The 23254-nt window shown below is 45.4% G+C and overlaps 1 protein-coding gene across 2 annotated transcripts in view; it reads left to right on the top strand.

Annotated features, from left to right (window-relative positions):
* The window catches only part of LOC147112814 (desmin), a 47792-nt gene extending 26762 nt beyond the window's left edge, over positions 1–21030 (top strand). Inside the window, exons 7-11 of one of the 2 annotated variants that reach the window (XM_085997452.1) lie at positions 1791–1901; positions 3558–3668; positions 13132–13256; positions 16716–16859; positions 20758–21030. In XM_085997452.1, the coding sequence (XP_085853578.1) occupies positions 1791–1901; positions 3558–3668; positions 13132–13256; positions 16716–16859; positions 20758–20851 (585 nt within the window). In that variant the 3' untranslated portion in view covers positions 20852–21030. The remainder of the gene's footprint in view (positions 1–1790; positions 1902–3557; positions 3669–13131; positions 13257–16715; positions 16860–20757) is intronic. The other variant, XM_085997453.1, reaches the window with a different exon arrangement.
* Positions 21031–23254: the final 2224 nt, after the last annotated feature.

Genomic DNA, 23254 nt, shown 5'->3' on the forward strand with positions numbered 1-23254 from the left:
CTAGGCTGACTCTCCACTGAAATACTGAGGGGGTGCAGTATTGTTGGAGGTGCCATCCTTCAGATGAGATGTTAAACTGAAATCCAGTTTGGTTGTTTAGGTGGATATAATGCATCCTATGACATTATTTGCAGAAGTAGAGGGAGTTCCCACAGTGTCATGGCCAACATTTCTCCCTAAACTAACATCACCTGAACAGATTAAGCAGTCCTTCATCTCATTGCTATATATGGTATCTTGTTGTGTTCAAATTGACTGCCATATTGGCCTACACAAGAACATGCACCATACTTCCTAGCAATTTATTGTATATGAAGCACATAAGGGACTGTATATATGCAAGTCTTCTACTTTATTTTGCTTTTTATAATTAAAATCAGACAACCTTTTTATATTGCCATGTTATTTTTCTAATTGAAAAGAGCTGGTTAAAAAAATCAGCTCTTTTCAATCCAAATACAGCGGCAGTGCAGGATAGGGGACTGGTAAATTCTCTGAACATGTGTTTAAATGTGATGAGTAGAGCTCTATCGCCCCTTCCCTGCAGAGCACTGTAAGCAGCTATTAGACATGAATAGCTTCTGGTAAATACACAAGTGGTAATGTATTGATACTGCCATTACAATGGCTACATTACAGAACCTGGGTTAGAGCCATGTATGGAATGGGCATACTGCGCAGCTGCAGTACATCTGTGCTGTTCTTTGGTTGAAGGTGATGTACATCTACAATTGCTAGATTATATGTTTGAATTGGAAGAGTTTGATGCTGTAACTGCGTCAAAGTTATAAGAAGTTCTTATACAATGTCCCTCATCGTGATTGAGGCAGACACCAAACTGTAAAAAACATAAAGGCATATCATGTCAAAAAAAGAAATTGGATTTAGCTATAAGTCAACCTTATTTACTTGCACAGCATTTAACACAAATAATGTGACAGCTTTAATAAATCCATGTTTATATGGACATCGAAGTGCTCATGTCCCAAATAATTTCCTTGCTATACTGGGCTCTCCTCAAAATATATTTGTTTCTTAAATGATTGAAACATAAATTAAAATACAACAAAGAAAAGAACATTATTAATAATGTTGTAAATGACATTTAAGAAATGAGGAGAGCTGCTATGTGTGAGGAAAGAAACAACTTCTGTCCATTTCAATCCTCCACAGTTAGGTTGAAGAAACATTGTCCGAGCAATCTGAGGAGAGCTTGCACTTGGAATCAATCCCTTGCCATACCTGACCAAGATGCTGTTTTATACCGTCAGGAGGTGCAAAATGGAGAATGTTCCATTCTGCAGCACTATCATCCCTGACCTTGAGGGACACAATAAACCATCTGGTTCTATTCATGCGAATACAGTTACTTGTCAGGCTACTGACAGAGAGTTTGAATATATCTTTGTATTGCATTTGTTCGATGAACGCTCAAGGTCTTTCTAGGTGGTGTACCATGCTATTGTGTATGTTGAAAGACTGGGTAAAAATGAAATAAAATAGTGAAAACATTTTTTTTTAACAAAAAAAGCAATAGAATATCCCTTTGATGAGAGGGCCATGCTGTCAGGTGACAGGCTGCTCATCGCTTTGGAGTAGCGTTGTGCTTATCAGGCTATTTTCTTGTTTGTGACTAGAAATTGCCATAAAATGTTTGGTCACTAATTTTGACGAAAAATTATGCAAGAATCTCCAGTGACTAATATGTTCATATTGATTTGTATTACTTTGTTTACCTTTATTTACAAACTATCCTTGATTATTAATATTTACTTTTATGTTTCTCCTAGGAAATGGATGAATGGTATAAAAGCAAATTTGTTGATCTGAATCAAACATCTGCCAAACGCATAGAAAATGTGCGAAACACAAGAGAAGAACTTGCAGAGTGTAAGCGGATTGTAAGTAGTCATCAGCCCAGCAGAGTGCTGTCCTTCCCTTTATTGACAAATTAAAACAAATTCTTGTTGCTTGCAAAATACACTTTGAACTCATCCATTATATCTAACTGCTTTCCCAGTTAGACAAAAAGGGATTATTAGGCAATATGGTTGCATGATGATCTAATGTGTTGGAGTTCATGGTGTGGTAAGATTCAAGTTCATAGCCATGATTCACCCACCACATGATTTTAGCTCTTCCGCCATGGGAGAGAAGGAAAATCACAAGATTAGTCACCTGCAGATACTTCTCAAGCACCTCCTCTCAAACAACTACAAAAAAAAAACTCTAACTTACAACAACAGTCTGAAATACTAGTGAACCTCCTGTAGAGATGTTCATGATGTGGTGTTTATAAAAGGAGGAACTTGCTTTTATATAGCATCTTTCATGTCTTCAGGACATTCCAAAAGCGCTTCACAACAAATGAAGTGCTTTTGAAGTGTAGTTACTGTTGTAATATACACAACAACTTGCATTTATACAGCGTCTTTAACGAAGTAAAATGACCCAAGGCGTTTCACAGGAGCGTTATCAAATAAAGTTTGGCACTGAGCCACATAAGGAGATGTTAGGACAGGTGGCCAAAAGCTTGGTCAAAGAGGTAGGTTTTAAGGAGCGTCTTAAAGGAGGAGTGAAAAGTAGAGAGGCAGAGAGGTTTAAGGAAGGGAATTCCAGAGCTTAGGGCCTAGGCAGCTGAAGGTACAACCGCCAATGGTGGAGCAATGAAAATCTGGATTGCACAAGAGGTCAGAATTGGAGGAGCGCAGAAATCTCGGAGGGTTGTAGGGCTGGAGGAGATTACAGAGATAAAGAGGGGCGAGGCCAAGGATGGATTTAAAAACAAGGATGAGATTTTTTTTAATTGAGGCTTTGCTGGACCAGGTACCAATGTAGGTCAGCAAGCACAGGGTTGATGAGTGAACAGGACTTTGTGCGAGCTAAGATACGGTGCAGCAGAGTTTTGGATGAGCTCAAGTTTACAGAAGGTGCAAGGTGGGGAACTGACCAGGAGAGCGTTGGAATATTCAAGTCTAGAGGTAACTAAGGCACGGACAAGGGTTTCAGCAGCAGGTGAACTGCAGCAGGGACAGAGATGGGCAATGTTACAAAGGTGGAAGTAGGCGGTCTTGATGCTGCAGAGGATATGGGGTCGGAAGCTCAACTCAGGGTCAAATAGGATGGCAATATAGGGAAACATGGCACAAATTTGCACACATCAAGGTCCCACAAACAGCAATGAGATTAATAACCGGATAATCTGATTTAGTGGTGTTGGTTGAGGGATGAAATTTAAACAGGACACCGGGAGAAATCCTATGTTCTTAAACAGAAAATGCTGGAAATATTCAGCAGGTCAGGCAGCATCTGTGGAGAGAGAAACAGAGTTAACGTTTCAGCTGTCCATAGAGAAAAATTAGCCCCCCAAACCAGCTATACCTCAAAGATATTGGCAATTATCCTGACCCCGAGAGGCCCATTGTTCCCAGCGTGTACTCAACTGCTCCAATGCGTCAGTGTATTCTCAAAATTATACAGTGGTTTCACAAAATATACGTATGTATTTTACCTCATTTACATTTTTTTTAAACCAACAATTTTTCTGCTTTTTTCAGCTTCAAAGCAGTCAGATGGAACTGGATGCACTGAAGTCCCGTAAGGCAGTACTGGAGGCTCAGAATAAAGAGGCAGCAAATAAATATAAAAAGGAGATTGAAGAATACCAGGTATTCACAGTGGGTTTACTTCACTTTGGGCCTGAAATGCAATCTAGGTAAACAATTTAAAAGCATTTGCAACCATTTGTCCTGAAAGTTAAAGAACAGCTAATTAGTATTCTGATTGAGGATGAATTCTCTATTTAGCAGTAAATCGATATTGGCCCGGATTTTGCAGTCAGCAGTGAAGGAACGGCGCTCACTGTTCATTGCGCTGACAGCTGCCCGCAGACTTTTTGCGGGCTTTTGAGCGGCAACTTGCTGTCATCGGGCATCTGATCCAGCGCGGCGTCCCCTACAGGAGCTCTGTGGCTTGTGTGAGCAGGGAAAGCAACAGTGTATCTCCTCAACCAATCCAACTGAAGAATCCTCACTGAGACACACTGGGGGAAATTTTAACCTAAAAAAACAGGTGGGTTGTGGGTGTGTGGGTAGTTAAAGTGTTCAAAATGTGAATCCTGACCTGAACCCACCTCCAACCCGCCCACTTCCAGTTTTAACGGAGGCGGGACCGGGGACAAGCAGCAAATCCGCTGCCAGGAGGCAGGTCATCTATTTAAATATAAGGTGGCTGAAAGCCGCTGCTTTAACCGCCATTTTGAACTTAACCTTCGCTGGTCAGGTTTTGCAGGCCTTGTGAAAGCCGTCAGCTAAAGCAAGGCGAGGACTGCTGGATCCAAGAGGTAAATGTCTTTACACTTACTTCCTGGATCCAGGGTCCTTACCTAACCCACCCCCTGTGATCAGAGACCCCCCCCCCCCACGAGGCCTCCCCCACCCCACCATACCATGCTCCTCTGGCCGCCGATCTTTGCTGACATTCCCCCGCTCCTCTGGCCCTCCCCAAGCTGCGCCCGGCCCCCGATCCTTCAGCGAATGTCCCCTGCCCCGATCCTCCTTCGGCCGCCTTCTGGCCCACAATCGCTAATACACCACCTCCCCCACACTCCTCCAGCCGCCCCCTGGCCCCCACGCAATCGCTGCCTCCCAACTCTGTGCAGCCTAGTACCGCTGGCCTACCTGCCCAGAGCCTGCCAGCCTCTCAATCTGGCTGGCTGTGGGTGGGAAATAAAGGCTGTAATGTATATACCTTTAAGGGGGGAACTACTTTTTACAGCTCATGTATACTGTAGTACCGGCAGTGACCACACCTGTATATAGCACTGAGTAGTAATCTGTACAGTTCAGTTCCAGAGTGAGCCACGTTGAGTAAACACCTGTTGTACCGTTCTCCTGCAGTCTGTGTCTTACTACTGACAGACACAACATTGGCGACGAGGCAAATTCGATCCTACCTGCAACTCTGCATCACCTCCCAGGGATTCGTTCCTGGAGACCAGTAGATCGGAGGTCAAGGCCAGAGACACGGGCGTCGACCACGGGCAACCGCCCAGTCATCCAGCAGAGACTCGAGAATTGCGGGGGAGGCTGTTGAGAGCCAGGCTTGGCTTTCCAGTCGCGGTGGTCCAGCGAAACTGGCTGGCAACAGGTAGTGCGCAGACCCTTCCCGGACAGCGGCGGGCTAGAGCCCGACCGAGCGGCACAGCAAAGGGCTGAGCAGCGTCGATGGGAGAGAGAGAGAGAGGGCAGAGCGCACAGGGTGCAGCCGGTGTTCAGGGGCCGAGCAGCGTTGAGGAGAGGGAGAGAGACGCGCAGAAACCCGCGAGGCGCCGCCATTACCATGAGGACCGCCGAGAGCGGCGTTGGCAGCAGCGCAGGAGAAGCACGTGAAACCTACAGGGCGCCGCCATTGCCATGAGGACCGCCGAGAGCGGCGTTGGCAGCAGCGGGGGAGGAAGGAAAGCGCGGGAGATGCCATTTTAAGCCATTTTTAACCACACCCAAAATGCCGAAGAGTGGCAGTATCACCGCATTTGACAATGAAGTCGAAGATTGGACTACATATGTCGAACGAATAGAGGTATACTGCAAGGCAAATGAGGTGTCAGATGACAAGAAAGCGCCGGTATTGTTAAATTTAATGGGTGCAAAAACGTATGGCTTATTACAAAATCTAGTAACCCCAGCGAAGCCAGTGGAAAAGAGTTTTGGAGACATAGTGACGATACTACAGGAACATTTAAACCCCACACCGCTGTTGATAGCAGAAAGATTCAAGTTTCACAAACGGAACCAGCATAAGGATGAAAGCAATGCTGAATATTTAACAGAACTGCGCAAACTATCGAAACATTGCCAGTTTGGAACGGGACTGGCAGATACCTTAAGGGACAAGTTTGTGTGTGGGCTTCAAAGTGAAGGAACCCAGAAACGGCTTTTATCTGAAAAGGACCTTACGCTGGACAAGGCTTTCAGCATTGCGGTATCATATGAAGCAGCAACACGGGGCGCTGCAGAGATACAACAGAGACCGCAAGAATATGGCACAAATGAAATGTCATACAGAACAGAGAAGTGCTATCGCTGCGGCAGAACAACACATGACCACAATGATTGCTGGTTCAAAGACAAAGTGTGCAGACAGTGTGGAAAAGTAGGACACATAGCACGAGTCTGCAGGTCGGGAAAGAAAACCAGCAATAAGAAATCTCAAAGAAAAGTACAAGAAGGTACATAAGGTGACGGAGAATAGTTCAGATGAACAAAAGAGTGATACCGACTCCGAAAGCAGGGAGCTGAGTTGTCTGAAACTACATAATGTGATCAAAACGGAGGATCACCGAACCATTTGGGTCACTCTCAAGATAGCAGGAGTCCAGGTAAAAATGGAATTGGACACAGGATCAGCCCTATCAGTCATAAACCAATGGGACTATGAGCGGCTATTCTCACATATACCCTTGAGAGACACAAACATTATTTTGAAGACGTACACGGGGCAAAAAGTCTACCCCAAAGGAAAAATAAGGGTGACCGTTATATATAACGGTAAGGAAACACCAAAACTAGACCTGTATGTATTGCAAGATGGAGGACCACCATTACTGGGACGTGAATGGATCCGGAAAATACAGCTGGATTGGCATTCCATACAAGCACTGACTGTGGCTGCCAAAAAGGATGACGACATCACACCTGGGCGACTGTCAAAGATCCTAACCGACGCACAAGAAGTGTTCCAGCAAGGACTCGGAACACTAAAAGGCATGACAGCAACAATTAAAATTGAAGAAAACACAAGCCCAAAATTTTTTAAGGCCAGACCGGTACCTTATGCGATCCGCCCAGCTGTCGAAGCAGAGCTGGAGAGTTTGGAATGTTCAGGAGTACTGTCCAAGGTAGACTGGAGCGAGTGGGCTACACCCATCGTCCCTGTGATGAAAAAGTCGTTGAGCAGCAGGCCTGGGGAACCAAGGAAGGTTCGCATCTGTGGGGACTTTAAGGTAACAGTGAACCCAGTCCTTCACACCGTGCAATATCCACTTCCGCAGATTGAAGATATTTTCGCCTTGCTATCTGGAGGGAAATGCTTCACTAAGATTGATCTGGCCCAGGCGTATCTGCAAATGGAGGTAGAAGAAGCATCAAAAAAAAACCTCACAATCAACACCCATAAAGGTCTCTACCAATACAACCGGCTGGTATTCGGGGTAGCATCAGCTCCGGCTATTTGGCAAAGGGCAATGGAACAAGTCCTGCAAGGGATCCCAGGGACCCAGTGTTATTTGGACAACATCCTGGTCACGGGCGAAAATGACAGTGATCACCTCGCCAACCTGGAGCAGGTGCTCACTAGATTGAAGGAATATGGGCTCCGAGCTAACCGCCCCAAATGCGAGTTTTTTAAAAAACAGATCTCGTATTGTGGCCACGTTATCAATAAAGAGGGGTTACATAAGTCCCCAGAAAAGATTGAGGCAGTAGTCAAGGCTCCAGCACCGGAAAACGTGTCACAACTGAGGTCGTTCCTCGGGCTGGTAAACTACTACCATAAGTTCTTGCCAAATTTGTCTACAATACTACACCCGCTGAACACCCTACTGCAAACTGGAGTGCCATGGAAGTGGAGTGACGAATGTAAATGAGCTTTCCAGAAGAGCAAAACACTAATCACATCGAAAGAGGTATTGGCCCATTTCAACCCAGCACTACCAATTCGGTTGGCGTGTGATGCATCACCCTATGGCATTGGAGCGGTGCTGTCGCACAAATTCTCGGACGGCTCAGAGAGGCCAATAGCCTTTGCGTCACGATCACTAACCTCAGCCGAGCGTAACTACGCCCAGATTGACAGGGAGGCCCTCAGCCTAGTGTGGGGAGTGAAAAAGTTCAATCACTATCTGCACGGGCAGAAATTCACATTGCTGACTGACCACCAGCCTCTTGTCTCCATTTTTAATCCGAAGAAGGGCGTTCCGGTGATGACTGCGCAACGACTACAAAGATGGTCACTCTTTCTAGGGGTGCACCACTATGAGATTGAATATAAGGGCACGAAACAACATGGAAATGCTGATGGGCTATCACGCCTGCCACTGCCTACTGCGGAGGAAGCACCAGCAGTGGATCCTGTCGAAATATTTCATTCGACTATAGTTGAATACCTACCGGTAACTAACGCTCGTATAGAAAAGGAGACCCGAAATGACCCGACACTGTCTCGAGTACATGATTTGACGGTGAAGGGATGGCCAGCACATGGCGACTCACTGTTGCCAGCATTCTCGACAAGAAGAGAACAGCTGTCAGTGTGCCGGGGGACCTTGATGTGTGGATCCCGAGTGGTAATTCCACTCAAGTTAAAGGATAGAGTGCTAAATGAGCTTCATGAGGGTCATCTGGGAGGGGTAAAAATGAAAAGCCTTGCTAGGGCTTATGTGTGGTGGCCGGGAATCGATAAACAAATCGAGGACCTGACCAAGAGCTGCTCAGGATGCCAGAAAGTCCAAAATGCACCACCACATGCCCCTCTACACCCATGGGCGTGGCCCTCATCTCCATGGCAACGGTTGCATATTGATTTTGCTGGTCCATTCATGGACTCAATGTTTTTAATAGCCATGGATGCGCACTCGAAATGGCCTGAGGTCATCAAAATGTCCTCCACCACCACGGAGAAAACTATTGCAGTCCTACGGACCATTTTTGCCAGGAACGGCTTGCCGGAACAGATCTGCTCCGATAACGGACCACAGTTTGTGTCCGAAGAGTTCCGGAGGTTTATGAAGAAGAATGGGGTAAGGCATTACACATCCACCCCGTATCATCCAGCCACAAATGGATTGGCTGAGAGGTTCGTACAAACCTTTAAGAAGGCAATAAATGCTATGTACAATGACAACATTCCGCTGCAGCATAAGGTGGACAATTTCCTGTTCGCCTACCGGAATGCGGCACATGCAGTCACCAACCAGGCCCCGGCCATGATGTTCTTTAACCGAAGGTTAAGATCTCGCCTGGATTTGCTCAGACCAAACGTACGAAGAGATGTTGAGAGTAAGCAATTCCAGCACATCCATGAGAAGCCAACAAGGAGCTTCAATGTAGGGCAACCAGTCTTGGCCCGCGACTACCGAACAGAAAAATGGCAGCCAGGAACGATATGCACACGGCAGGGCCCACTAATGTACACAGTGGACGTTGGGGAGAATATCGTGAGACGCCATGCTGACCAGATCCTAGAGTCACAGGAACAAGTCAACCCCATGCCTCGCCCATACGTACCTGGTGAGGAACATAGAAGATAGGAGCAGGAGTAGGCCATTCGGCCCTTCGAGCCTGCTCCGCCATTCAATGAGATCATGGCTGATCATCCAAATTCAGTACCCTGTCCCTGCCTTCTCCCCATATCCCTTGATCCCTTTAGCCTCAAGAAATATATCCAACTCTTTCTTGAATATATTTAATGAACTGGCCTCCACCGCCCTCTGTGGCAGAGAATTCCACAGGTTCACCACTCTCTGGGTGAAGAAGTTCCTCCTCATTTCAGTCCTAAATGGCTTACCCCTTATCCTTAGACTATGACCCCTGGTTCTGGACTCCCCGGCCATCTGAAACATCATTCCTGCATCTAGTCTGTCCAGACCTGACAGAATTTTATAGGTTTCGATGAGATCCCCTCTCAATCTTCTAAACTCCAGTGAGTATAAGCCCAATCGACACAATCTCTCCTCATACGTCATTCCTGCCATCCCAGGTATCAGCCTGGTGAATCTTCGCTGCACTCCCTCCATGGCAAGAACGTCCTTCCTCAGGTAAGGTGACCAAAACTGCACACAATACTCAAGGTGCGGTCTCACGAAGGCCCTGTACAACTGTAGCAAGACATCCTTGTTCCTGTACTCAAACACTCTTGCTACGAAGACCAACATACCATTTGCCTTCTTAACCGCCTGCTGCACCTGCATGCTTACCTTCAGCGACTGGTGCACAATAACACGCAGGTCTCTTTGCACTTCTCCTTCTCCCAATCTATTGCCATTCAAATAATAATCTGCCTTCCTGTTTTTGCCACCAAAGTGGATAACCTCACATTTATCCACATTATAGTGCATTTGCCATGTTTCTGCCCAATCACCCAACCTGTCCAAATCATACTGGGGTTTCACGACATCCTCCTCACAGCTTACCCTCCCACCAAGCTTTGTGTCATCTGCAAATTTGGAGATATTACATCCAATTCCCTCGTCCAGATCATTAATATATATTGTGAACAGCTGGGGTCCTAGGACCGATCCTTGCGGTACCCCACTAGTCACTGCCTGCCACTCGGAAAACGACCCGTTTATTCCAACTCTTTGCTTTCTGTCCGCCAACCAGTTCTCTATCCAAGTCAATACCTTGCCCCCAATCCCATGTGCCTTAATTTTGCACGCTAATCTCTTGTGTGGGACCTTATCGAAAGCCTTCTGAAAGTCCAAATACACCACATCCACTGGTTCTCCCTTATCTATTTTACCAGTTACATCCTCAAAAAATTCCAGTAGATTAGTCAAGCATGATCTACCTTTTGTAAATCCATGCTGACTTTGTCCGATCCTCTCATTGTTTTCCAAGTGCTCTGCTATTACATCTTTTATAATAGACTCCAGCATTTTCCCCACTACCGATGTCAGGCTTACCGGCCTATGATTCCCCGCTTTTTCTCTACCACCTTTTTTGAATAGTGGGGTAACATTAGCTACCCTCCAATCCATGGGTACCGTTCCAGAGTCTATCGAGTTCTGGAAGATGACCAGCAATGCATCTACTATCTCTAGAGCCACTTCCTTCAGTACCCTGGGATGTAGACCATCAGGCCCTGGGGATTTATCGGCCTTCAGTCCCATCAATTTTCCTAACACCATTTCCCTACAAATACTGATTTCTTTCAGTTCCTCCCTTTCAACAGACCCTATGTTCCCCGACATCTCTGGGAGGTTATTTGTGTCCTCCTTTGTGAAGACAGAACCAAAGTATGTATTTAGTTGGTCTGCCATTTCCTTGTTTCCCATTATAAATTCCCCTGATTCTGACTGTAAGGGACCTATGCTTGACTTCACCAATCTTTTTCTCTTCACATATCTATAAAAGCTTTTACAGTCAGTTTTTATGTTCCCTGATAGCTTACTCTCATATTCTATTTTCCCTTTCTTAATTAATCCCTTTGTCCTCCTTTGTTGACTCCTAAACTGCTCCCAATCCTCAGGATTATTGCTTTTTCTAGCCAATTTATATGTCCTCTCCTTGGATCTTATGCTATCCCTAATTTCCCTTGTTAGCCACGGTTGAGTCACCTTTTTTGTTTTATTTTTATGCCAAACTGGGATGAACAAATTCTGTAGCTCATCCATTCGGTCTTTGAATGTTTGCCATTGCCTATCCACTGTCAACCCTTTGAGTGCCATTCCCCAATCAATCCTACCCAACTTGCTCCTCAGACCATCGTAGTTTCCTTTATTTAAATTGAGGACCCTTGTCTCTGAGTCAACTACTTCGTTCTCCATCTTAATGAAGAATTCGATCATATTATGATCGCTCCGACCCAAGGGGCCTCGTACAACAAGATTGCTAATTAATCCTTTCTCGTTACATAATACCCAGTCTAAGATGGCCTGATCTCTGGTTGGTTCCTCGACATATTGGTCCAGGAAACCATCCCGTAAACACTCCAGGAATTCCTCCTCCACAGTATTGTTACTAATTTGGTTGGCCCAATCTATATGTAGATTAAAGTCACCCATGATGACTGCTGTGCCCTTATTGCACGCTAGCATCGGAAGCTGATGACCCAACCGACGACAGGGTGCCAGAATCGCCTCCGCACCAAGAGCGAGACACTCTGGAAAGGCGCTATCCAGAAAGGATCAGAAAGCCTCCCCAAAGACTGAATATATAAATGGACTATTTTCAGCTAACGTTGTATGTTAAAAGTGTTAATTGTAATTAGTTTGATATTTAATTGTTAAGTGAGTGTTATGGTACTGTTAATCTAAAAGGGGAGGAATTGTAATGTATATACCTTTAAGGGGGGAACTACTTTTTACAGCTCATGTATACTGTAGTACCGGCAGTGACCACACCTGTATATAGCACTGAGTAGTAATCTGTACAGTTCAGTTCCAGAGTGAGCCACGTTGAGTAAACACCTGTTGTACCGTTCTCCTGCAGTCTGTGTCTTACTACTGACGGACACAACAAAGGCTTCCCATTCAAATCATTAAATGCCGAATATAACGGCAGGGCCTGTGGGAAAACATTTCTCCCAAGTTTCCCGACCGCTTCCGACCCCCACCCCCACGCTGCTCCCAACCCACCTTCCCCATTAAAATTCAGCCCACAGAGTCTAAATCAAGAAGTATAAATTAGAATATTTAATTCAATGTAAAATCATGTACAGAAAGGGAAATAGAGAGGGAAAGAAAGATAGGGTTGAGAGAGATAAAGACAGAAAGAAAAAGTTTAAAAAAAAATTATTTTTGTTTTATTTCTCCAACAAAACTAAAGGAATGAGATTCCATACTTGTAAAATTAAATTTTCAGTGCCAGAGAGGTTGTTGGCAGTAATTAAGACTTATCACGCCGTTAAAAATTAATTTACACCTGATAAGCCCTAATTTTTTTTGGAGTGTTTAGTGGGTAACTAGTGGGTAAGTACTGCAACTTCACGCTCTTCATGTGTTCTAATGTTGAATCTATCGGCGAGGTACTGGAGTAGCAAAGCTTGTGGGGGAGTAGGGCAAATCGGACAGCAACTCCCAGATTTCTGCGTTTAACTGTGCATGTGCGGACGCCAGAAGTTGCTGTCCAATTTACCCCATAACGGTGAGTGCTGATAGCTATTCCTATTGCAAAATCCGGGTGATTATGTTATGCTGCCAAAATATCTTTAAATTGCTTAAAAAAGTTACAGCAATTTTGCCATTGCACTGTATGCTGTTTATATAGAATAAGTAGTGAAAATGAATCCTGATAACTACCTGCATTTAGACGCTGCACTTTGAGCAGCAATGTGAGTACTGGTGGCTTCAAATAATTGAAAATTTCTCTTGGCAAATTATCACAAAGTAATTTTAAAATGTTTCTCCTGCAGATCAAAATTGAGAGCTTACAACAAGAACTGAGTACCATCAAGGAAAAGATAGCTTTGCATTTACGTGAATATCAAGACCTGCTCAACATTAAGATGGCACTGGAGGTTGAAATTACGACATACAGGTAAGGGACTTTCCATAGAGATAAAAATAAAAACATAAACTGCTGGAAATACAAGCAGGTCCATTCGTATCTGAAAAGAAAAATGATATGTTAATACTTCAGGTAGTGCCCCTTCATCAGATGTTACAAAGAAAGGGTCATTTTCCAACTCTGTGCTCTGAGTGAGGAGTTTCACCTGCATCTTGGAAATTCAGTTGTACGCTACGCCTGAATTTCCAACCATTTACCTGAAGTGTTAACCTATCGTTTATCCTTTCAGGCCCTGGTGGATTTACTATAATTTAATTTACTTCGAAATTAGTTAGAAGAAAATAACAATTAAATGAGTGCAAAAGCAAACCTGGTTTCCGTGGCCCTTCTGAAGTTATGGAGGATGAACTCCTGGGTAAATTCATCCCATAGACTCTGGATTGTCAGTAGAGGAAAAAAAGGAAGAATTTTGTTCACAGTGAAGTTTATTAGAACATGGATTATTACCACAAGTGTCTATTGAGGCAAAAACTGTAATATAATTTAAAAGGGCATTGGCTAAGTGTTTGCGAGGTAAGAATATAAAAAGATACAGATAAACGGCAGAGAAATGAGACAGCTCCAGTTCAAGAGCTAGTATCAGCACAGGTGCGTTGGCCTCAATGGTCTCCTTCTGTGCAATAAATCCTATGGGAGGGGCGATTTTCATCTACAAGTCTGTCAGTTCTAAACAGTTTAAAACTGGTCCTAATCCAACCTGAATTTTAAGTTCAAATACTCTCCAGTCTAAGCTAACTTCAATAATTATTCATAACTCCAGAAGTAAAGTCAAACGTGTCTGAGGAAGATACTAGGAACATAGGAACAGGAGTAGGCCATTCAGCCCCTCGAGCCTGTTCCACCATTCAATGTGATCATGGCTGATCTGTATCCTAACTCCATCCACCTGCCTTGGCTCCATGGGGGAAAAATTCGGTTGGTTTGCGCCTCCTGTTAGCACCTTAAGAGGGCGCTAATGGGGCGCAAAGCAACTAGCGCCCGTACACGGCAATGTTTGCGCCGCTCACGAAATTAACTAGACATTTTGCGGCGGCGCTAAACACTACCGCCACGATCTCCTGCGTTGGCAACGCCCCGGTAGCGCCCCATACCCGATATTGAGTGGTGCCCTCTGCCTTACCACCTGCTGCTAGCAATGACAAGTTGAGGGGAGCGTTTTGCAGTCAGGAAGGGACTGGGGGAGCGTTATTTAAAGGCGACCGCTTCCTGCCTTTTTTTGTTGGTGACATTTTTGCACCACGCATTCTGAGAGAGAGAGAGAGAGACTTCTGGAGAGATTCAACACTGTGTGAAGGAGTTTTGGGTACTGAGCAGCACTTTGCAGGTTCATTTTGACTTGCCCTTCCTTGTATCGATTTAGAAGAGACTGTGGGGACTGCACTCTGAGCTCGTTCCCTGGGTCTCTCCATTGTTCTTTCCAGCAGATTTGATGTACAGGTCTCGCCAGGCCGAGATTCAAGGCTGCAATGAGCAGGATGTGGGTGGAGAGCAAGATGAACCCTCCCCTTTAAGAACTGGCCAGCGCCATTGTGTCTGTGTTCCATTGCTGACTGACATCACATGAGCTTCGCCAGCACTCTGAGGTAGCGCCTCGCTCCTCGGCCTTTGCGTCTTAAGACAGGTGTGTAGCGCCTGATTTAGCGCTCCAATCGCCTCCAGAGGCGATAAAAGCCAAGTTTGCAGTCGGAGGCGATAATTAGCGCCAGGTGCTAATCTTTGCGCCCGGCCGACTAATTGCGCCCCAAATAGGGCGCTACTGAATTTCTCCCCCATGAACTTGAAGCATCCCCATTAGCAAATCTACTGGCACTAGTAAAGGGAAAGTGGGGCAAAAATAAATAATTAATGAGAACTAGCACAAAGGTTGACAAAAAAAAAATCTGCCGTTTAGGCTTTCATGAGACTGGGCCATAACAGGTCTAAAACACCTAGGCCTAGAAATTCGGTGGGGTTAGCGCCCAATTAGAGGCGTTAGAGGGTCTTGCGCCGGAATTATAGCTGGTAACGAAATTGCGTTGGGCCCTACCATCGGCGTTAGCCGGTAGCGCTGCGCCAGCACTGATGACGTCATCGGTGTGCACAGCGTCCAGGTTGCCGTGGTAACCCGGCCCCAAGCCCAAATTCAGTTGCGGCCGCCTCGCCCGTGGCAGCCGCAACCAACGATTGTTGAAAGGGATGTTACACACCTTTGCGCCGGCGCATAAAGGTGGAGCGGCAGCCGGCCGCTTTCCCGGCGGCCGCCTGCCCGCACCTCCCTCCCCGGACTCCTCCACCACCCCCCCCGCGGCACTGATGTGTGTGGCCCGCGAGCCCGGCTCTTCCCCGAGGTGCCGGGCTCATTTGTCGGGTGAATCGACCGGCCAGCGGTCGGCTGCAGGCAGCTCCTCCTTAACAGAAGGAGGAGGCCTGCAGTACCCCAGCCTGCCGCACCGCCTCGGGTGCCGCAGCGGGGGATTAGCGCCTCAAAACTGCACTGAACGCCCATAGTGAGGCGCAAAAACCCTCCATTAGCGCCCGCCGCCGTCTGGGCCCGGGGCAACCGAATTTTCGTCGGGTGCAGCGGCATTAACGCCGGTGCAAAATTTCGGGCGCTAAAGCCCTGGCGGACCCACAACCGAATTTCTAGGCCCTACTTTTGAAATCAGTAGGTCTTTTAAAGGCTCTTTTGCCTAAACGTGCACCCAGCAGCTCCTTGTTTGCACCCAAAATCAGGACTTAAGGTACACACAAATTTGGCCCCTATGATTCTATAAAGGGAAATTTTAGACATGATGATGCACCAGTGAGTGAGATGATGTTTTATGCTTTGTTATTTACAAATTCTCCATGTTTTAAATTTTCAGCTTAGCCCAGTTGGTAGCACTATTGCCTCTGAGGCAAAAAGTTGTGGGATTAAGCCGACTATAGGACTTGAGCACGTAATTTAGGCTGACAGTTCAGTGGGGTGCTGAGGGAGTGCTACATTGGCTGAGGTGCCATCTTTGGAATGAGACATTAAACCAAGACCCCGTTTGCCTGTTCAGGTGGATGTAAAAGATCCCACTATTCAAAGAAGAGCAGGGCACTTCTCCCAATATCCTGGTCAACATTTATCCATCAAGCAACATAACTATAAACACTCACCTTGCTGAGTGAAAATTGGCTGCTGTGTTTGTCTCCATGACTATAGTGAATACACTTAAAAAAATAATTAATTGGCATTAAATTGCTTTGGGATGTCCTGAGGACATGAAAGATGCTAAATAAATGTAAGTTCTTTCTCTAATACATCCATTATTTTCTGCTACTAATTATTTTGAAAAAGTAAAAACACGCTTTGTCCTTTAATCATTTTATTCAACTCCAGTCCATGGTTTCAGGGGTGTTTGTTGGAAGACTGAATTCCTTCCTGTGAAAGCAAACTTTTTTGGTTTTTTACCAACCTCACAGGAAGTTGATTGAAGGAGAGGATTCTCGCTTGTCAACAGTGATGGGTGGGTTCTGCATGATGGGGCAAGGGAACCTCAGCGCCATTGAGAGCATTTCCAAGGAACAGGCTGTGGAGACGACCGAAAGGAAAACTGTACTTATCAGGTAAAAGTAATTCACTCCTCCAGTGCCTGAAGAGCAAATTATAAATTGGAAGTCCCTTTAGGTATTGCAATATACCTGTGATCAGCAGCAAAAGTATATTTCCCACTTAAGTGGTAAGATAGGTGAAGAAAATAATAAAAATATTTTAATTTTACATATGGGTAACTTGCAGAATTTAAGTTTTTGTAAATATGTTTCTTGAGAAATTTTGGTATCAGACTCGTGTGCTTTCTTTCATTTTCCCCCCTTTGGTGGTGGAGAAGAAATCAGGAAAAGGTGTAAAAAAAAATGGAGTGACTGTTGCCAACGAACGAAAGCTGTGCAGAAGCGTACTGCGCATTAATCTGGAACTGGAAGCATGATGTTTCTGGGGTTTTTTTCCCCCAGAGCCCGCTCCCTCCCCGGCATTTAAAAAAAATTAACAAGCCCGCTCCCTTAACGAGCCAGAAGCGCACATGCGCAGAACGCTGCTACACAGCTTCCGGTTCGTTGGCAGCAGTCGTGTCCTACAAAATAATACGTAAAGTGATGTACACTATTTCATTTCAATTGAGATGTCTTCAGGTGTTCATATCTATTTTATAATGGTAATTTCAATCACAGTTTAAATCTCAGTGAATAAATATGCAATACACTGCGCAATAACACAGTTGATTCTTATGTGCTGCTTAATGTGGCAAACAAATGTTTGGGTTTCTACATGAAATTTTATTACTTTATTGACTCTGGCTCCCATTTCTAACACTAAGGAGGTACTTTAATGAATTTGTGCTCCTGGTGCAGAACCTCGCCGCTGGAGGCACGTATTAGGAAATCAGGCACATGCTCTCCATGATTTTCTATCCATTTTCTGATCTGTTCCTGGTGCAGAGCCTTGCCCAAGCTCATAAAATTACCCCAGAAATGTTCCAAAATTCATTCGGACTGGACCCGTGTCATGCTTGGACTGTAACCTAGACCAGGATAATGTTCCAGGGTTTAGTGTTCAATGGTGACTGTGCGATTTATCCATCTATCGCTCCGTCCCAGAAGCCAACGAGTTAGCATATTCTGAAAATTCAGGAAAGAGGTTTGCCTCAGAAGTGAATAACATCCACAGGATTGTCATTAAAAACAGAAAATGCTGCAAATACTCAGCAGGTCAGGCAGCATCTGTGGAGAGAGAAACAGAGTTAATGTTTCAGGTCGATGACCTTTCGTCAGAACTGGAAAAAGTTAGAGATGTAACAGATTTTAAGCAAGTACAGGGGCAGGGAAAGGGGGAGGGGAGGAAAGAACAAAAGGGAAGGTCTGATAGGATGGAAGGCAGGAGTGATTAAATGACAAAAAGTATGATTGTACAAAGCAAAAGGAGATGGTAATGGGACAAGTAAAGAAACAAAAGATGAGTCTAGATGAGGTGTAAATGTGAATAGCAGAATCATCAACAGCTGCAATCTGGAATAAATAGGGGCAGAGGTTATGGTCTGAAAATGTTGAACTCAATGTTGAGTCCAGAAGGCTGTATAGTGCCTAATCGAAAGATGAGGTGCCGCAAAGTGGTCACCCAATCTGCATTTGGTCTCCCCAATGTAGAGGAGACCGCATCATGAGCAGCGAATACAGTATACTAGATTGCAAGAAGTACAAGTAAATCGGTGTTTCACCTGGAAGTAATGTTTGGGGCCCTGGACAGTGGGAAAGGAGGAGGTAAAATGGCAGGTGTTGAATCTCCTGCGCTTGCATGGGAAGCTGTCGTGGGAAGGGGAGTGGGTGTTTGGGGGTGATTGAGGAGTGGACCAGGGTGTTGCAGAGGGAGCGGTCCCTTCGGAATGCTGAAAGGGGAGGGGAAGCTGTGTTTGGTGGTGGGATCACGCTGGAGGTGGCGGAATTGGCGGAGGATGATCCATTGAATATGAAGGCTGGTGGGGTGGAAGGTGAGGCCAAGGGAAACCCTATCGTGGTTCTAGGAGGGATCGGATGGGGTGAGAGCAGAAGTGCGGGAAATGGAACGGACACGGTCGAGGGCCGTGTCAACCACAGTAGAGGGGAATCCTCAGTTGAGGAAAAAGGAAAACATATCGGAAGCACTGATAAGGAAGGTGGCATCGTCAGAACAGATGTGACAGAGATGGAGAAATTGGGAGAATGGGATAGAATCCTTACAGGAAGCAGGGTGGGAGGAAATGTAGTCCAGGTAGCTGTGGGAGTCAGTGGGCTTATAGTTTGTTCATAGCCTATCCCCAGAAATGGAAACAAAGAAGTCGAGGAAGGGAAGAGTCAGAGATGGACCATGTGAAGGTGAGGGAAGGGTAGAAATTGGAAGCAAAGTGAATGAAATCAGTCATCAATGTTCTGGAAAAAGAGGTGAGGGAGAGGACCTGAGTAGGATTGGAACAATGAATGTTCCACATATCCAATGAGAAGGCAGGCATAGCTAGGACCCATGTGGGTTCCCATAGCAACACCTTTTATTTGAAGGAAGTGAGAACAGCCAAAGGAGAAGTTGTTCAATGTGAGAACAAGTTTAGCCAGACGGAGGAGAGTGGTCGTGAATGAGGACTGGTTGGGCTTCTGTTCAAGGAAGAAGCGGAGTGTCCTCAGGCCAACCTGGTGAGGGGTGGAGGTGTAGAGGGATTGGACGTCCATGGTGAAAAGGAGATGGTTGAGGCCAGGAAACTGAAAACTGTTAAAGGGGCGGAGGGCGTCGGAAGAGTCGCGGATGTAGGTGGGAAGAGACTGGACAAGGGGAGAAAAATAGAGTCGAGATAGGAAGAAATCAGTTCCGTGGGGCAAAAACAGGCTGAAACAATGGGTCTACCAGGGCAGTCCTGTTTGTGGATCTTGGGAACAAGGTAGAAGTGTGGGATTGGGGGACTATGAGGTTGGTGGCTGTGGGGGGAAGTTCTCCAGAGGAGGTGAGGTCAGTGACAGTCTTGGAGACGATGGCTTGATGTTCGGTAGTGGGGTCATGGTCCAGGAGGAGGTAGGAGGAGGTGTCAGAGCTAGCATTCAGCCTCCAAGGTAGAGGTTGGTTCGCCAAACAACAACAGTGCCACCCTTGTCAGCAGATTTAATGACAATGTTGGGGTTGGATCTGAGAGAACAGGATTGTCATGTTATGCAATTTAATACATAAACCCATTGTTTATATTGGTTCTTTAAAAATTATTAAAACTAATGCAGAGAAGAAAATATTAGGGTCTGTCCATATTTGATAGTTGCAATTTATTTATAGTGGGGACAATTTTAACTTTACCCACCCAATGGAAAGTGGGTAGGTAGGCAGTTAAAATCACTCTGGTTACATACCTTCCCTGGAAATACCAGGAGATGTCCGTCAACCTGCTCTACTGAGCAGGCAGCAAGGACACCTGTCCAAAATCGGCAGGGTCAATTTTTACATATGCATATCGGGTCCTGATGACGTCATCAGGACCTGACTGTAACTTTAACTGGACGGCCTGAGCAGGAAGCTACAGCCAAGTGAAGACCGCAGCGAAGCAGATCGGGGCCTGAGAAAGCCCAAACAGGTAAAAAAAAAATATTTGTTGGGCCTGGCGTTATGTGCCTTTGCCTGTTTTTCCTCTACCTATTGCGCAGGAAATGGGTGGACATGCGGCATTAAGCTGAGGAAAACCAGCTCCATTTTTTCCTGATATTGTGAAGTACCACAATGATTTAAAAGATACTGCCTTCAGCTAGACATTAGTGAATTATGAAAAGTATACACATAATGTTGCTTCACAGCCCTTATTTCCACTTGGATACTATAGGGACAGACTTTCCCTGCACCTGGGTGTATTGGATCACCTGGGCACAGCACATACAGATGTCACACCCATAAGGGAGCCTGCCTGATTTTCTATCCACTTCACTGTGAAACTGCAAATGCTGTAACCTTTTCTTTTAATCTTAGAACAGTTAAAACAGATGAAGACATGTTGCAAAAAGACACACAAGAGAGAACCATTACAATCTCTGGTGCTGCAGATTATAGCGATGAAGAATAAGAATCTTGGAAATGATGCTGATGGTCAAACAGATTTTAAAAAATTGCTGCAAACATTTAAGTTATAATGCTTTGAGTTCCTTAACAAATGTGCCATTTAAAAATTTAAATTATAGAGAGTCAAGGACATTGCTGAGAATGCTGTCGTGAGATTCCGATGCTGCTTCTAAAGAAATAAAATTACAGGCATTAAATCATTGTGTGGGAGTCGTCATGTCCACTGTATCAAACACTGCAGTTACTTAAACCAAATTCTGTTGCATTTTATAATTTTTATGAAACTTTATATGAACATTCAAAAGCACTAACTATAACAGTCAAGAAATGTTTCCCCCTAACCATGAATTTCTTTAGTATATGTAGCAACTTAGTGGTCATGTTACACTCATAGGTTCCCAGTGCTTTCCAAGCTTAGCACCACCTCCTTAGAAACTGGCACAGGACAACCTCCTGCAAACTCCTTCTATGCACAGCACTTGTGTGCTGCACTTTTCTATCTTCACAATACCCATGGAGAGCACCCTGACACATGGGGGACTAAATAAAGACATGCCACTAATTTCAAATAAGGAATCCATGCCCCTGCTTTTATAGTAGAAAACAAGAGGAAGACTACTCAAGGAGGCATGACCACATAATGAGATTAATGACCAGATAACCTGTTTCAGTGATGTTGGTTGAGGGACAACTGTTGGCCAGGACACCGGGAGAACTCCCCTGCTCGTCTTCAAATAGTGCCAGGGGATCTTTACATCCACCTGAGAGGGCAGACAGGACCTCAGTTTAACATCTCATTTGAAAGGCAGCACTTCTGAATGTGCAGCACTGCTTGGGGTCACTTTAAACTAACTCGGCTGGTGGGAAACTGACAAGGATTGGAACAGCTGCCCGATTTACATCCCGCCCAATTTTACTTTCCATTGACTTCAGCGGTGGGTTAGGTTAAAATGACCCCCAAAGTGTCAGCCTTAATTACATGCGCAAGTTTCTGGAGTGGGACTTGAACTCATGACCTTCTGGTGGTGGGAGGGGGTTGCAAAACAGGCAGTAGCAAATTAGCTGCCCGTTACATATCCTGCCCAATTCAATACCGCCTATTTTGTGCTTCCACCGAAGTTGAATTTCACCCTCTCTGACTCAGAGGGGAGAGTGTTACCACTGATGAGCCAAAGCTGACACCCAAGGGTAAATTGGGAAGTAATGACTCAGGAGATGACCAAGCTTGAATTTTGAAAATTTATAACCTATATGTGGATGGAAGTTGATGAACTGAGATTAAAAAGGACTTTGGGCGAATGGCCATCTAAGCTGGTTGGTTGGACTTGCAAGAAACATAAAGAAACTGTGGGCTAAAAATTGGTCCAGGCTCATTTTCAGTTCTGAAATAGGCAGCACGCACCGAGTGTGTGTCAGAAGCTGGAGGCCCGATGCTCACCTGAAATTGGGCCTTGGGTCTCATTTTAATGATTGTGGCGAGCTACTGGCAATGGTTGTGTCTTCAGAGGCAGCTCGTGAGTCGCCGCGGGACCAATTTGAACCGCTGCCTTGGCGGCAGTGGCCCTCAGATAATTCATGGGGTGGGGGGCAGGAGGAGAATGTGAGGGGAACTAGCATAGGTCGGCACTGGTCCTTGGGAGTGCTGTGAAGCTGGGAGGAGCACTTCTGCTCAACAGGGTTCAAAATTTTTCCTGCATGGCAGGGTTTCCAGAAGTGCAGAGCATTGTAGATGGCACCCATGTACTCTACAGACTGTAAAGTCTGGCTGCCACATCCTGACAGAGATAGACATTTCCCCAGAGAACAGCAGTGCACTAAGTGTCAAACAAGGCAAACCTTCTCACACTCTCCACAGGAGTCGAATGCTGAGCCACTCTGTCACTTGCCCACAGATACAACTTCTTGCCAGCACGTTAAGTTTTCTTTTACTTCACTTTTGCTTGGCACTTCTTCGTCTGTTACCCTCACACACTCCCACCCCCAAACCCCCGTCCCCCAATCACCACACCGTGGCCATGGTAAAGACTGACAAATATCTTGGTTCAATCTAAAGACTTTATAAAGGCTGAAGCAATATTCCAATATTCACCAGTACGATAGCAAAATACTGCGGAGATGCTGGAAATCCGAAATAACAACAGAAAATGCTGGAAAAACTCAGCAGGCCAGGCAACATCCGTGGAGAGAAAATAGTCAACGTTTCGAGTCAAGCTCTTTGTCAAGACTGGAAAGGCACAGGAAATGAAATAGATTGAAAGGCCAGGCTGGGAGAGAACAAAAGAGAAATGAAGAGACATTAAGAGGTATTCAAAACGAGACGAGATGGTGATAGGACTAGTGGAGACAAAAGACGGCTTCAGATTAGATGTGAAATGTGCTGGCAGAATGAGACACAGCTGCCACGTGG

The sequence above is a fragment of the Somniosus microcephalus genome, chromosome 9 (genome assembly GCF_052327205.1).
Source record: "Somniosus microcephalus isolate GS21.2 chromosome 9, FLI_Smic_1.0, whole genome shotgun sequence".
In the NCBI taxonomy this organism is placed as follows: Eukaryota; Metazoa; Chordata; class Chondrichthyes; order Squaliformes; family Somniosidae; genus Somniosus; species Somniosus microcephalus.